Here is a 16,828-nt window from a genome sequence, read left to right on the forward strand (position 1 = left end):
TGCCATTGTCTTCCATCTGATGGAGGTCATTGTACGCTACTTCCTGCCCTGCCGCCCTCCCGCAAAGTATCGAGGATGCTTCTCACCGGGTTCCGGAGCGGTTCGTCCGGGTGATCCGGACCTTGTGCTTGACCTGAAGCCTTCCATTCAATCTTCCATTTCCTGGTGATGTTTCCGGCACTGGACACAGGTGCACAGGCCTTCTCTATGTCGGTGGATTTCGGGGTGTTCCAGAATCGTGTTTACTAACCGTGTTTCCTCACACCAGTTCTAAAATCCCAAATAAACTGTCAAAATATCATGTGACCTATGAAGCGGCTGACTTGTGATTCAGGATTGACAAAAGCATTCAGGATTTCCTTCGTGAAGTCAGGACAGAGACTTGAGTTTAGGGAATTCCTTCTTTAATAGCAAAATCGCATTTCTCGATTTCTCTGTCTCCGAAACTTCAGATAAGATCTGACAGCAACTTTGTAACAGGTGAAAAAGTATCACATTTTTTTATCACAGAATGGCTAGGCGTCAGTTGTTTTCATGGTATCCCAGTTTCATCTGGTCTGACAGTCAGAGTAAGAGTGAGGAGCAGTGTTTACAAGTGAAGCATCAGTGAGTTACCGTGTTCACGGGTCAAATTCAAAACCCAAATGAATTCACCGGAACTTTCCTCTACCTTTTTCCATCCTCGTTTCCATCCTCGGTCAACCCTTATCGCGTTTGTCGGAACGACTGTGTACAAGTTTGCACATTTGTGTGAGAATTTGATCTTTGTCGCTTCATTCAGGGGATTTTTCTGGTGTCTGTACACTGGAGTGTGAGTGTGTGTGTGTGTGTGTGCGCGCGCGCGCGCGTGCGTGTGTGCGTGTGTGCGTGTGTGTGTGCGACTGTGTGTGTGTGTTGTGTGATGTGTGCTTTTTTGTTCTCTTCCTGGGCCAGGAGTCCCCGTCAGGACCCCTAGGCGTCCCTGTGCCTGCCTGCCAAAAACGTCTGCATCTCCTGGACCCCCTGGAGGCAGGGGACGGCCAAATGTCACTTGGACCCTCTACAGAGTGCAGAGAGGAGGAGGAGAGAGAGAGAGAGAGAGAGAGAGAGGCGGAGAGAGGTAGAGAGGGAGAGAGAGTGGGCGAGAGGAAAGGGAGGGAGGGAGGGAGGGAGGGAGAGGGGGGTGCTTAAAAGAATGGTGATACTACATGAGGCCCTCAAAATTGTATACCGTAGACCGTACAATCAACTGATTTCAGAAAACAAACTCTGTCAATTGTGAATTAAACATACGATGTGTTAAGGAATTGTAAAAAAAAAATATATATATATATATATATTTATTTATTTATTTATAATGCATACATGATTCTAATTCAGTCCGTGACGTATTAGGCAATTCACTACATATTCACAGTTTGTTTTTCCCTCGATGTCGAACGCAGCCTGCCTCAGCGAAAAAAGGAAAAAACAACCTGGCCAGCTGCCTCCAGGTCATTCCAGCCTGAGACCCCTGCGATAAACATGGTGCTCTTCATATTTGAAACGTCATATTAGAAACGAACGCACATAAACACGGGCTGTAAAAAAAACAGCGGTGTTCTTCGAAGCCTCGCTTGGGTTTTGGTTCATCCCCGTTCAAGTGGTCTGGTAGTGGCCGCGGTCGCCCTTGTCTTGGCAGGAAGGACACGGGCACAGGTACGAGCCACCGGCGCAACGTGCAGCTCAGTGGGACATATGATATGGGATGTTTCATTTATTCATGCGGAGGTCATGGAGACTCTCAAAGAGACGCTCGCGCTCGTCCTCGTGCTCGGGGGCCACGTGTCGCCTCGTGGAGGGGGTGCACGGGCGGGACGAGGATGCACAGGAGGATAAACACGTGTCCCGAGCGCTCGGCGTCGCTCGATGCTGACGCTGTATTGAAGACGTTTGGTCCGAGGGTCAGGGGTCAGGGGTCGAGTCCAGGAGAAGAGCGGGAGGATTTCGAAGGTCAAAACAAGAAAGAAAGACGTCCTCAAGGCCAAACGACATACAGTACATACAGTACATACAGTGCATACAGTACATACAGTGCGGAGTACATACAGTGTATACAGTGCATACAGTACATACAGTGCATACAGTGCATACAGTGTATACAATGCATACAGTGCATACAGTACATACAGGACATGCATCACTGCACGGCATATATTTTCGTCATCTGCTCATGGCCACACACTTCCCAGATGTTGTGACCGTGTGGACCACACGCTCCCACTGCACATGCACCAGTGACGTTCTTTGTCAAATAACAGACCAGAACAGAAAAAAAAACAAAAAAAAAAAACAGGGTCAAATAAAAAGTTCCACGGCAGGTTCCGTGGAAGCAGGAAAGCGGACATTTACAAGCAGGTTTTTTCCACCCGCTCCCGAGCGAAATGTATTCTGTTGGCGCTGTTGGGCAAAACACAGAGGCCTAAGGTACATTTGTGTTTTTTTTTACCCCGTTTTGATTTCTCGCGATGTGTGGACACCCGGCGCTGTACGTACAGAGCCACGTGCGCCTCCTGCTTGCGTCCGCGTCTGTTTTGGAGTAGAAACAAGCGTTTTGGACGGCGGGAGAACAAGCGGACAGTTTTGTTTTTTTTACAGTGCGGCATCATACACGGTTTCACACGCCTGTCAAACATCATCATGAAAAGCATGTCATCATGATTTATTTTTATTGTTATAATATTTTTAACATTAAGTGAAATGAAGTGGATCGCAAGCATTGTGATTGGAAAAGTAATAAACATAACACAGATATTGTATTTATTATTATAATGTACAATACATTATAAATGTTGAACTTTGCGCACCGGATGTGGCAGTTTGAAGTCGTACAATAAGATGCTATAATTCCCGTCATACGCTTAAAAGGGGAGAAAACAGCGAGAGTCATTTCAGTCATTTGTCCAATTTCTGAAACGCGTTTTAAAAATGAAAATAAACACATTTTAATTGCAGAGCAAGTGTTCCGCTCATTTTGGAGCTTCAAATCGCCCGTGGCCTCCGGCCACCCATGTCTTTGGCTTCTGAAGTGAAAAGTTGTTAAAACGCTGGAATAATGCGTCGTTGGAACAACTTAGAATTAGTGGCAAGATGGAGGGTGTAATTAAAAAAGTTTGTCCTTCATTTACCATCCCATGCTTTGTTTGAACAGGAGAGAGTGAACTGTCCGTTACGAGAGGCAACCGCACTGCAATTATGGAGAGGAGATGGGTGTGTGTGTGTGTGTGTGTGTGTGTGTGTGTGTGTGTGTGTGTGTGTGTGCGTGCGTGTGTGTGCGTGCGTGTGCGTGCGTGTGTCCATGTGTGTGTGTGTGTGTGTGTCACCGCTGAGTTAATGGCTGAGAGGATGCAACACTCAAAATGTGCTCATCTGTAACATTTTATCCTGGTTCAGCTCACAGCCGCCACACACACAAGCAGACACGCGCCACACACACTGGCAAAATGGAGAGGCGGAGGAAGCGGAGAGTAAGAATCGGAGAACATACAATTGAGAGCAAGGGAAAGAGAGCCGGTCGAGCCGTTTCTCTACCGGGAAAATGGGCCGGTAGAGAGTGCCACGTGCAAACACTCAAGTGAAAAAAAAAAGTTTTGTCACGTTTGGACAAATTTGCCGCATTAAAATAAAAACAGACAAGTGAATTTCATCAGGACGACAGTGAAAAAGGAAATACTTCTTTTGAATATCTGCACTGCTCACACACCTCTTGTTTGCTTATAAAATATATAACAATAATGAATTGCTTTTTAATTATAATAACACATGTATTATGTATCATTTAGAATATGCCATTAGGATAATTAATGTATGTAATAAGTTATTACAATATTTTTTGATTTACTTCATTGATATTACTTCACTGCATGGGAGCGGGTCAATTTTCAAATCTGGATAGCTAAGTCCCAGTGAGACTACCAAAATAAAACTATGAATATATATATATATATATAATGTAATATAATAATGTAATATAATAACAATGATAATAATAATAATAATAATAATAATAATAATAATAATAATAATAATAATAATAATAATAATGATAATAATAATAATAATAACTATTATTGTTATTATTATTATTATTATTATTATTATTATCATTACTATTATAAATATAGCTGCATATCAATAGGGGATCCTATTGTCCCATAGGTTTTGATTCAGAATGTCCATTCGGACCATGTCCAGTGTGCTGTGTAGACGTTGCTGGTAGATGTCAGTGGATCCGTTAGATTGATATTTTATCTCCGGATTCATGAAAAATGCGAAAAATAAAGATGTCCACAAAAACGCTGGGTCCATTAGTGAAGCGTTCAAGATCCAGCGAACCATCGGAAAAATCGAAGCCGTGCAATGGTAACTACTAAACCTGCGTAAATACGTCATCATTGAAGCACACAAGAAGCAACGTCACCTGCCATCACTGAGACTGCACATGTACGTACAACCAGGTTAAGTCATAGCAATGAAAGGACTTGGTTTAAAGTAAAAAAATTACTTTTTTTAAGAAACGTTATGTATAAAGAGTTTCCTACAGTTAAACGTAGCACGTTTAAATTGAAATGGCAGAAAGTGTTAAGTATTGAAAAGTTCTTCCATAATAATTCTAATCCCAAATTAATGTCAAAGTTCCATAAACATTGTCTGCATTACAACAGACGAATTATCTATCCAATTTAATTTTCCAATTATAGATTAATACAATGGAGTTGTAATTAAAACTAACATATATTTTTTATAACTATGAAATAGCATGTCATTATTATTATTATTATTATTATTATTATTATTATTATTATGCAAAGTAATTACAACGTTTGTTTTTGTTATTGTTCCAGATGCCGAAGAATAGCCAAAAATGTAAGACAATAAAGAAGCCATTGTCCAAAAATTCAGTCCTCAAGGTCAGTCACAATATTCTAAAACACATTCAATCTTAAAACACAGTTCTTTAGGAATATTTAAACTGAACGACAGAAACACAAACGTAACGCCACAATGATTGTAAGTTTAGTAAATTGTGATGCACTTCACAGAAACCAAAATCCTGTAACACGTACACAAAACGAATAAAGTTGACCTTGTGAATGGCTGCTTGCAGCTATATTTATTATTATTATTTATTATTATTATTATTACTGGTGGAGGGCTGGTAATAATAATACATTTAGGTTAATAAAGACCCATTAGACAAATACTGTTTTCTTTAGTATCTGTCAGTTATTATCTGTCTTGTTCATATGACATAAAGTAACAATACGGGCCAAAACCTATTTTATGTCATGCTTTTATAATTCTGAATTTGAGCATCTCTAGAATGTGCTCTGAAAGGGCAGTGCACGTCCCAGATTAGGTATAACAAGGCACTCCCGCTGAAAGGAAGATTTGGTAAAATAAATTGTAAAAAATAAAATGTAAAAAGTTAAGCATGAATCCAACTTTATTTGTAAAGGCCTTAATTACAGTGACTCTGCCCTTACAAAACCCAGCTGACCGTAACAACCTTCATTTGGGCAAGGGCAACTTCCAGAAAAAACCTTGTTGTTTCTTTATAAAGAAAGAAAGAAAGAAACCTTGGTAAGGGACTCAAAAGTGGGAACGTTCTTCGTGAATGGTCAAAAGGATTTTTTTATTTTTTTTTTTTTTTTTACCAAACTCAAAATCAGTGTGACAAGAAAGTCACATCCACAGCTAAAGTACCCTAACCTGCAGACCCCTGGAGCACTTAAACTCCAATCCAACTCAACACACAATGTTGAATAGCGCCAAATTGAGGCTCATTAATAAACAATTTGAATACGGTTTGAGATTTTTCTGTCAAAGCGGTGTTAATTAAATTCTACAACACAGTTGTTGTTTTCTTTTTTTTTTTGAACATGTGTTGTATTACACATGAGAACACGTTTGTATTTTCACTGGAGCGAAATGATAGGGCTGTCAAAGAGATGTGTGTTAATTTGTCGCCATCTAGTGTACATATAGAGCCGCTGCAGCGGGGCATACTTGGTAAAGACTTGAGTTCCCCGGTTTGGGATATTTTCAAGGTTATTGATTCGGGGTAATTATTATTATTTTTTTTATATTCCCTAATACTGCATCTCTCTCCATACAAGGTCCCCTCTCTTTTCTAAATGGAAAGCTCTAATGAGGGTAAATGACGAGGAACATCCCAGTGTGCTCAGCATGATTTACCTATTTAATTTGCGCGTGTATTTGATTGTATTCGTTGAATTCAGTATTTTATAACAATAATTTTATTTATTGATTGTTTCCTGTACACTACACTTAAGTTCACATTTGTCATTTTAAGTTTGGTTCACTTGACTTCACTTGTGCTGTCATTGAAAACAACACGCTTTGTAAAGTCGGGATCTTACTTATTGTATATTGCGATGTATATTTATTTTATGCGTTTATTTTTTCATTACATACAATTTTGATTTGTACATTACATTTACATTTTTTCTTTTATTTCACTTGAAATGTGCTTGAATTTCAAGTCAACCTAAGTGCTGTATATTACACGCGTATTATATACTATTTTACATTCGATACTACTCATTGTTGGGCTGCCATCACTATGTTATAAAGGTGGGATGTAGGGGCGCGTCCTGGCTATGACGCCACACCAAAACAGGCAGTTTTCAGAGGCGTTGTTTTTTTTCCTCCGGATCTTTTTATTCATTCATTCGTTTGTTTGTTTGTTTGTTTGTTTGTTTATTTATTTATTTATGCATTTTTCTATTTATTTATTTATTTATGTTTAAAAATAAATAAATTTTAAAAAACAATTATCAATTAACAGTATCACAGGAAAAAAAATCAACATAAACGATGGAAACATAGTTTCACTAAATGTTCAAAAATGACAACAAAAGACAACGGGCAACGAAGGCAAGCTTAGCCACCCCTGGCATCTCCTCGACACCTTTTAAAATCCCGATCGCTTATAATGTGATAATACACATCTATTCCCTGTTGTTGCGTGTTTATATGATCATATATATACGCCTTAGCGCCGGTGTTCGAGGGGGCGTGGTCTATCGCTGACGTCACGCCCAACCAGGAAGTTCCCCGAGTCTTTCCTCGTTATTCCCCCGGAAGTCCGCGGCAGCTGCTGTGCGCCGAACGCCGGGCTCCCTGCTCCGCCCGACGGACGTTTGACCCCCATCTCCGCCCGTCTGCGGTGCCAGCGAACCACCGGGCCGGCGTCCTAACATGAGCCCATGGAGGAGCGGAAGCTGAAGCGGAAGAGTCCCCGGCCCTCTGCCAGTTCGGCGGCGCCCGCCAGTGGCTCTGGCCGCAAGAGCAGCGCCTCCTCCGGGGGACGGCACGGCGGCTACAGCCTCGGCACCGGGGGTCAGAGGAGCCGCAGCAGGAGGTGCTTGTTGGCCGCGCATCGGGTGTCGGATACACGACGTTATTCACACGCAAATTAATTATTGATGGTTGTTGTTTTTTTTGTTTGTTGTTTGTTGTTTCGGCGTTGTCATAATGAGCTAGTGCAGGGGTGTTAAACCCAAGCCCCGCGGCCCGCAGAAGGGGTCGTCTCCAGCCCACGGGGGGATTTGGGACAGAAAAATGTTTTCCTACAAAGATTGAGATGGAGTTGTCATACGTATGTGTAGAGTTGGTGTAGAATCTACGTACGGCTGGGTCAGGTGGTTTGGAGGAGGAGGCGTGGCTGGAAGAAGTACGCATACTTTTTACTTCAAAGTCGAAATACTGCGACCCATCATGACTCTAGTACAAGGGAAAGACGCGCAACTTACTTTATTGCAGTTATACTGGACCCGGCGTTTGCGAAACGAAGTCACTCAAGTGACAGTTCTGTCACAAAACGATGTTGTCACATATCCTTGTGCAATTCTAACTTCATGGGAATCCTGTCAAATGAGTGCAACAAGAACGTGCGTGTGGCATGAATGTATGAAATGGCCCAAAATGATCATTCGTGTTTAATGGTTAACATTGTTGTGATCTTTAAACGTACTCGATTAAGCCAAATTATTTAAACAGCGCTAGGATAATATATGTATGTAATATATGTTTCTATGTAATGTATGGTTGGCTCTGCAACAGGCGTGTGTGTGTGTGCGTGCGTGTGTGTGTGTGTGTGTGTTTGTCTGTTTGTGTGTGTGGAAAGTGGTCACACAACGGCTGAAATGTCCGGCTGAACACGAGTGTGTGTGTATATACATTACAAAATATCGAACAGGCGGTTGCCAAAGAGGGGAAGTAGAGGCCGCGAAACGTTTGCCAGTTGACTCAATCTGGTTGCCAAGGGCAGCTGTTATTGTCGAGCCCTGGCCTGGACTGACTTAATGGTTGCCTACGTTTTATAATTTTACAATTGAGTAATAATGATCCAATGTAATTAGAGCCCATGTTTCAATATTGGACTTATATCCAGAACAGGGAATCATCAATATCTTCTACGTGGTCGACAGCGGGGCAACCATAGCGCAAAAGATGGTTCAACATTAACACCTGTCCGCTTGCCTGGGGCAAGTAAACTCTGTGTTCGGGCAAGTGGAATGCCTCATGCAGTTGTCCAATCGGGCAAATAAATGTGATCTCTGTAATGTTATCTGAAATTAAACTTTGTACCGTATCGCGGGGGGCACTTAGGGTTAGTGGCCGGGTGGGGCACCTAGGTTGCGGTATGGCGGGCCACGGTCGGTGCGGGACCTGGCTTCAGGGCCTCTGATCCGTGCCTTGCACCTGCGGGTGCATCATATGCCTGCACGTTGGGGTGGATTGTAAGTGTGCACTTTGGGGGTGCAGGGTCTCCTCGTGCTCTCTGCGACCGGTTTATGCTCCTCCGGGCAGTGCTTGGGTGTTGCTCCACGGACTCCTGGCTTCTCTGGGGGCTGGGGGGGTCTTCTGTGGCTGCGAGGCATTGTGCCCGGGGCTCTCATGCGGTTGTGGAGTGTCTTTACGGCTGCGGGACTCTGGGGTGGCTCCGGGGCCTTTTCTGCTACTTGGAGGGCGCTACGATATAATTTCGACCTCATACAGCAGAACTAATTGGGTAAAGTCCTGTGCACTCAACGGTGGACGGACACACAGACACACGTACACACACACACACACACACACACACACACACATACAGGCGGACTCATCACACACCACCAGCACCTGCTTTGAACACATCCCACAACACCCTCCTGATTACATCCCTCTCCTTTTCTCCCTCATTTACTGCCATAGATATCTCAGGAAGAGGCCACGTGCTGAATTGTTGTTCCAATTTTCCTGGACTTGATGAACTCTGTTTTGTTGATACATGTTGTCCTCTGACGTTTCTATGTTTATGTTTTTCGAGGTACTTGTTGTTTGGTTCTATGTTTATTTGTCTCAGCCGTGGTGATTCTCCCCCTCTTGGTGTAGTCATGGTAATTAGTTGTTTATGGACCAAAGCATGGTAAGATCGTCCTCCAAAGAGGGGGTTGGTGGTGGTTCTGTGTAACCAAAAACTGTGCTCTTGTCATCCCAAAGGTCGTCCACAGGACAGAGTTATTGCAGCAGTTCTTGATGATTAAATACAAAACAAAACATATGTTTTGTTTTTGTTTTAAAGTGTGCTCTGAATGAATAAATATGATATATTTTACAATATGTCCACTGGAGAGGGCAGGCCAGAGACCGGCAGCTTGTGAGAAGTGTCGATGGTACACACCGGTACGCGCCTTAAGGGAAGTTAACGTGATGGATATGATTACGATTGTGATATCAAAGATAAGATAATATTGTTAAATGGAGCATGACGCTGTGATATAATGAGTAGAATTAGGGGAAAAAAAGTCAGATTAGAGAAGAACGTTCAGAGCGGACACGGACCCAGAGGGCGGAGGAGACACACTTTGGAAAGTTAATCGACTCTTACGGCTCCCAAGCATTTCATTTAACGATGAAATTGTGTTTTATTTATTTATTCCACTTCAAGGAAATAACTATTTATAATGATTCAAGATTCAAGACGTTTATTTGTCACGTACATATACATACGTTCATACATATATGCAGTGAAATGTCTTTGCAACGCACCCAGAGATTATGCACAATAGGGTTAGGGTTAACCCTAACCCTAACCCTAACCCTAACCCAAAATCTATAATCCAAATTAAATTCTGACGTCAATAATAGTAGAAAAAAATGCAAAATGGAGAATCAATTATTTAATAAAAGTAAATAAATATTTATTTCCAAGTGGTCCATGCTGGCATTTCACATGCGTGTTGTGACATAACTCCCCCTCCTCCTGCCGCCCCTGGCGATGGATCACCTATCCACGATCTCTAGTAACCACGATTGGACAATATGAAAATATAAAATCATCACCCAACAATATATACTATACTGTGTACATATACCTTATTTATTGTAGTTCTTACCTGTTAATTGTATGTTTTGTACATAAATAAATTATAATTGTCCAAATCCCTGTTGGTTTTATCTATTGTTTGATAGGCCAACATTTTCCATTTCGGGCAAGTCAATTTGGCTATTGGGCAAGTTAAACATCTCAGCCACTTTCCTGAATTGCAAGTAGCTTATGTCAAGCGTAATGTCAAGCCCTGGGTTGCCAATGGATCAAATCTGGTTGCCCTTGGCAACTGGGCAACCATTGATGTCGAGCCTTGATATTCTATTCCTGATCGACCTCTCTTCCTTTCTCCCTCTCTTTCCACGCCCCCTATCTCTGCCTGCTGTTCCTCCCAGGGGCGCCCGCGATAAAGCCCGTGCCCAGTCGGGCCCGTCTGCGGAGGCCGCCCAGAACCCGGGCGCGGTGGCACCCGTCATCCAGCACTCCTTCCTGACCGACGTGTCGGACGTGCAGGAGATGGAAAACGGCCTCCTCAGCCTCCTCAATGACTTCCACTCAGGGAAATTACAGGCCTTCGGTAAGTGGGATTATAAAAGGGCACTTAGATGGATAAGATACGCGACATTACGGCATTTATCAGACATTTTTGTCCAAAGCGACTAACAATTTATTCCAATTGGATTCCGTGCGAGGCTCATCGGGAGCAGCTAGGGGTTGAGTGTCTTGCTCAGGGACACTTCAGCATGCTACCAGTAGGAGCAGGGCGTCGAACTAGCAATCTTTCGCTTACTAGATGAGATTACCCGCTCTACCTCCTGGCCATTGCCCTCCAAGATAAGACTTGCAGACATTACAGCAGAGAAAACAGTCCAGTCGAGGAAGAAATGAAAATTAAAAATGAGATAGGAGATAACACATCTGTACACATCATCTGATGAACAAATGAACATGAAGTAACACTACACAAATGAGAACGATTTAAGGTGGTAATTTGTGACATAATTTTGTTTAAAAAAACAAAAAAAAAAAAACTTTTTGAACTTTTATACGATACAGCCATTCAATACTGTATATTTGATTTCTGTGTTTGCTCCTCTATGCACCGGCAAGAATGCGAGGAGTGAAGGCAGCCGCAGACAATTGGCTAAAGCAACGCAGCGAGTTGTTCTATAAACTGTGTATGGATGAAAATTCACAAAGAAAAAAAAAATTTATATATATATATATATATATGACAAAACTTTGTAGAAAAGAAAATGACTGTCTAAAATGAGAGTAGTTTGCTCACCTTGACATTGACCATTTTCCACGAATGAGGGTTGAAAACTTACTTTCTTCCTTCCTAGTATCTGCAATGTGTGGAGAAATATATATATATATATATAACGCAGCGGGAGGGCGGGGTTAGCGCAGAGGAGGCGGAGCTTATCGCAGAGCGTAACAGCTTTTCACGTGCCCAATCAGACGTTTCCATAGGAGTTAATGGACTTCAGCTTTGCACTTGTCAGTTGTCGGATTTGGCGTTAATGTGGCGAAGATGAAGGTAAACCCAGATGTTGCGTGGAACTCTGGGGCCTGCCGTGTGATCTTTTCCTCCATCGCTCCTCTCAGGCAACGAGTGTTCCATCGACCAGATGGAGCAGGTCAGGGAGATGCAGGAGAAGCTGGCCCACTTGCACTTTGACCTCTACAGCGAGGTGGACGAGATACCCGAGGACCAGAGGAAGACGGCCTGCGACACCAACATGGACAAGCTGCTTTTCAACGTAAGGATCAGAATCACAATGAGTTTTGTTCCGCCGGCTTCGTTTACATGTTCGTTTACAAAACTCACTTTTTCAGTGCTTGTGCACATACAATTGGGTCTCTGATGGGCCCGCTAACACACAAACTGTGAAATAAGACAACACAGTCAGTTTATTATTATTTTTTGTTTTTCTACCTTGGCCATAAAACACGCGATTCAACAAGCCGTTCAGATTTCCAACCCCTTCCTACATCACATGGGGCGTCAGTTAAATTACAGCCACCCCACCCCCCATCGGAGTAACTCCACCCATGGCCCCGTGGCTGGAGTAATTCCGAGCGCCACTGGGAACTACTCTGTTAGCTTACGGACCAACACAAATCTTCTAAAAGAAAGAGGAAATAAATACCCACTATCTGAAAAGACTGCAGACGATAGAAATGTAAGTATTTAAAAAACAATTGATTTCTAAAAAAAAAAAAAAAACAAGTATACGGTAGGTTGACCATAGGCTGCGGCGCGCAATTCTCTGTGTTTCTCCAAACAAAATCAATACAAATAGCGTGTTCTTATTGAAGATGCATTTATTGTATTTTATTTTCCGACGTTTACTTTTTGAATAAAACAAAACAAAAATCCCTGTGCGGTATCCCCCACAAGCTTGTTGAATTTTGTTAAATTAGGCCTTGTAGATCTAATGAGTGAAGATTAGATAGGAAGCCATTTATCCAATCATTGATGAGTGGATCGGCAAATTCTATTGAATAAAATTTGGGGAATTTAATTGCATTGCAGCATATACAGAAATAATCGATATAGTTGAGTCATCTTAGTTACCAAAATATGAATGCCTGTCTGTGTTTCCAATCATAAAATAAAAAAGATGATTGAGGGGATCAATAAAGTGTTAAATCTCATCTTATCTCGACTACATTTAGCTGTTTCAAAATGCCAGTTTAAGTTCAGATAAACCAATTTTTCGGTCTTAAAACTTGCTTGGATAAATGTATCAATCAAATGAGGAATCAAAATAAGCGATTCATTGATTCATAGATATATTGATTTGAACCCCTTGTGCTGCTTCTGTTCCTATATCCAGTGTCATCTCACCCTCAAGGTTTCACTTTTAACTTAGGCCTCGTCCACCCGTAAATGGATATTTCTAAAAACTTTTTTTTTCCCCAATCTGTTTGAACAATCCTGTCCACTCTATCGGTGTTTTAGAAAATTTGTGTTTTAGAAATCCTGACAACTTAAAACGCCGACATAAGCACAGTAGGCCAGTAGGGGGCGACAATATGTCCCAAAACTCGGTGTCAAACACCACGGAAGAACATTCGCGTATCCAGCTTCTTAATAATATTCATACACAACACTGTATGGACCTAAAGTTGGAGACGTTTTCCTAAAGCTTTGTTTCCGGGTTCCTAAAATGCTGTCGTGGTCTGGACGGGAGAAAATACGACCTTTTCAAAACCATCCCTGTACGTGTGGACGGGGCCTCGTTCAGACGAAACCTCCTCCTTGTGTCGGAGCCTCTGCTCACACATTCCGGCGAGGGTTAAGCTGCTTTCGAAGAATGCAAGTAGTTTTGGAGTTTAACCGACACGGGGCCCGCTGGGTTTTCTTGAAAGAATGTTTATGTTACGAGTAACTCTTGTTTTTTTATTTTTTATTTTTTTTTACCGGTGACATTGTTTGTGTGACCCTGCACTGACGCTCAAATGTGTTTGTCTTCTCAACAGCTTGAGGAACTAAGTTCTTCAATGTATCCTTTGGACTGATGTTCAACATGGAGGGGGAGGTGTGTGTGTGTGTGTGTGTGTGTGTGTGTGTGTGTGTGTGTGTGTGTGTGTGTGTGTGTGTGTGTGTGTGTGTGTGTGTGTGTGTGTGTGTGTGTGTGTGTGTGTGTGACTGTTTTTAAAATGATTCGCCCCAAAAAAAATACACGTTGTCCTACATGTGACTAACGTATTCACTGTAATTAATGACATTCGACACGCTGAATGGAACATTGGGCCTTTTGATATTGCCGTCTGCATTAATTTCTTCAAGTCCGCCATTTTGGTTTCTGTGCAGCATAGTGTAGCGTCAGCATTGGCATGTCGGCGGAGTGACGCGAGGGACGCGAAACCAGGCGGAAACGTCGCTTCCAGAATTACATTGAGGCAATTCTTGAGTTCCCGCTCCCCATGGCCCGCCAGTTGCGGCAGCTTTTTCATCGCTATTTACATTTTCTCGCCTTTCTTTCCGCCGGTTCCATGTTTTTTGGGGGTTTTGTTTTACCACCCCAACATCTGGATACCCTCGCCATCGCTTCGAGGACGCACGGGAAGTTCGTTCATATGGAGAGCTTCTTTCTCTTGCTTTGCTATGTCAACATTGTATAGATAAATAGATAGATAGATAGATCGCTAGTTAGTGTACATAAGTGTTACTTCGTATTTCATTTTAATGAGGTCTTATCTTAAATCCGTTGTTGCAGCTCTCGGGTTTTGTTCAGATATCTTCCTTGACGACAAATCTCCTTCCAGTCAGAAACTGAACCTGGCCGACAGCCAAGACATCCCCAGGACCGCCAGCATGTGATCTTCTCATCTCATCTCTCGTCTCGTCTCCTCCACTCCTCTGCTCAGTATTCCACACTTCCCTGGGGGATGGATGGATGGATGGATGGATGGATGGATGGATGGATGGATGGATGGATGGATGGGGATGTGTCAGTATTTAGTTAAACAGCCTTGTAGCTGTACACCAGCATTCCTCCGGCTGATTCCCTCGTCCTCTCTCATCTCTCCATTTTACCGACAAACAGAGTCTGAGTGTTGAGTGTGATGCGGTGAACATGACTCTGTGATCCCAGGTGTTTTAGTCAACAGTACAAAACTTCCGCTGGTTGTTCATTGATGGATCAGACGTCCCTGTGTTCCTCCTTTAGCGGGGGAAAAAGCCGAAATGTGCTTTAGTTCTGATTCCGCCGATTATTCGATCAGATTATTTTCCTGGGGAATACACAATGAGAATGACAATGTTTAGGTTATTATTTAGAGCTACAATTTTTCTCTCTTGTCATATCAGTGAATTCCCCTTCATGTGGTCACTTTTGAGCGGTGGTATTCAAGCGGCGGGGCGTGCACCCCCTAGTGCGCCACGGATGAACTGCAAGAGGGGTGTGAGAAAATGAAAGATTAGAAACAAGTAGGACTTAAATATATATATAATTTAAAAAAAATGTAAGCAATAATTTGGCATGACTAATGAAATGTAATGAAATATCTTTGTTTAAAAATGTACAAATCCAATAGGATAATAAGTTCAATAATTTTGCTCTGATGATCTAATTTGCCAGTTGCCCAACATCATAAACGCCACAAAGAATGTGACTCCTCCACCTGGTTTACTATAAACTATGTTAGTTTGCATATGACACGTTTTTTTATTTGTATTTTTCGGGAGTCCTTGAAATCTCAGGGAGGGGAGCTCCGGCAAAAAGAAAGTTTGAATACCACCCGTTTAGAGGCAGGATTTGAATCGTTCCCTCTGACTTCACTGAGTTCAGAACGTGAGTTGCCGGGGGGGGGGAGAAAAAGATACTTCAAACGTAACGATAACTGATTTTTTAACACGCCTCTCAACGCTGATATTGTTTGATTTGTTTTGGAAGTTTGGTTCAGTTTGAAGCCAGTCGACTTCCCAATTTGCTCCATTATGATTTCAGAAAATATATATGAAAACTCTCTGGACAATGTTCAGTTTGCCAAATGTATGGGGCTTATTGATTCCCTTTAATATACAGTATATTTAAAGCACTCATTTGAACAAAAAAGTCTGAATTCCACTGCTCCAGGGGAAAGACGACCTGAGCAGCAGTAGGATGGATTACACAGCAAGGTTCAGGTGACGTGGTCAAATGCCAATTTGAATGAGTCTCAAGGTCAACCAAGCTCAAAGCTGAATGTTTGGAATTCGGGGCCAGGGGAAGTTTCTTTATGTAAATGTGGTATGGTTCTGCGTGCACTCGCTTCCTGTTTGTGATTTAACCTGCAATACTTTGGTGTTGAATGTATTTTGCACATCTGATCTCCATGCAAGCTGTGTCAAGCGCACTGCACATATCAAAAGTGTGTTTTGTCGAAACGTGTATAAAAAAAAAAAAAAAAAAACATCCAAATATTAACGTCACGACAATGCCTTACGTTGATTCAATTTAACCTTTGCATTGCCTTATTGATTTAAACTGCTACATAGTCTATTCATTTTAATGTATGTAGTGATGTGAAGGGTGGAATGGATTTGTGTTGCTTTGTAAATTTGCTATAATATTTTGTCATATCTAATGATAAACCTTTTTTTTTTTTGGGGGGGGGGGGGGGGGTCTGTGGTCTTGTAATGTTGTAACATCGGTGCTTTCACATCTGTTGGTTTTAAACACAATAAAATTGTCTTAATCTGTGACCCCCAAATTACAGTTTTGGTTTGTTTATAAGGAGTACAGCTGTATATTAGGAAATGGCTACAGGAGAGGATTGGGGCCAAATTGCCATGTAAAAACAAACAAAAAAAGGGTTTTGGGAATAATCTCATAATTATGCGAATAAAGGCAGAATTAAAGTTCGATTTTTAATCCGGATTTAATTTAACTATTCATTCAAGTTTTCCGACTATTTTTTTTTTTGGTCAGCATTCTGATTTTAATCGCAAAATCAGGGCCTGGTTCTCAGAAA

At 42.0% G+C, this 16,828-nt stretch overlaps 1 protein-coding gene across 2 annotated transcripts; it reads left to right on the forward strand.

The window, feature by feature from the left end:
* Window positions 1–7,131: 7,131 nt before the first annotated feature.
* Window positions 7,132–16,415, forward strand: ccdc28a (coiled-coil domain containing 28A). 2 transcript variants are annotated; one of them, XM_080024218.1, is made up of 5 exons: window positions 7,132–7,405; window positions 10,753–10,934; window positions 11,969–12,123; window positions 13,850–13,872; window positions 14,639–14,799. In XM_080024218.1, exons 1-5 carry the CDS (start codon window positions 7,251–7,253, stop codon window positions 14,691–14,693), a joined length of 570 nt encoding a protein of 189 aa, XP_079880344.1. In that variant the 5' UTR covers window positions 7,132–7,250; the 3' UTR covers window positions 14,694–14,799. The 2 variants fall into 2 exon arrangements, with proteins under 2 accessions (XP_079880344.1, XP_079880343.1); XM_080024217.1 differs by lacking the exon at window positions 13,850–13,872 and having other exon boundaries at window positions 14,639–16,415.
* Window positions 16,416–16,828: the final 413 nt, after the last annotated feature.

Source organism: Zeus faber, assembly GCF_960531495.2.
Source record: "Zeus faber genome assembly, chromosome: 2".
NCBI lineage: Eukaryota > Metazoa > Chordata > Actinopteri > Zeiformes > Zeidae > Zeus > Zeus faber.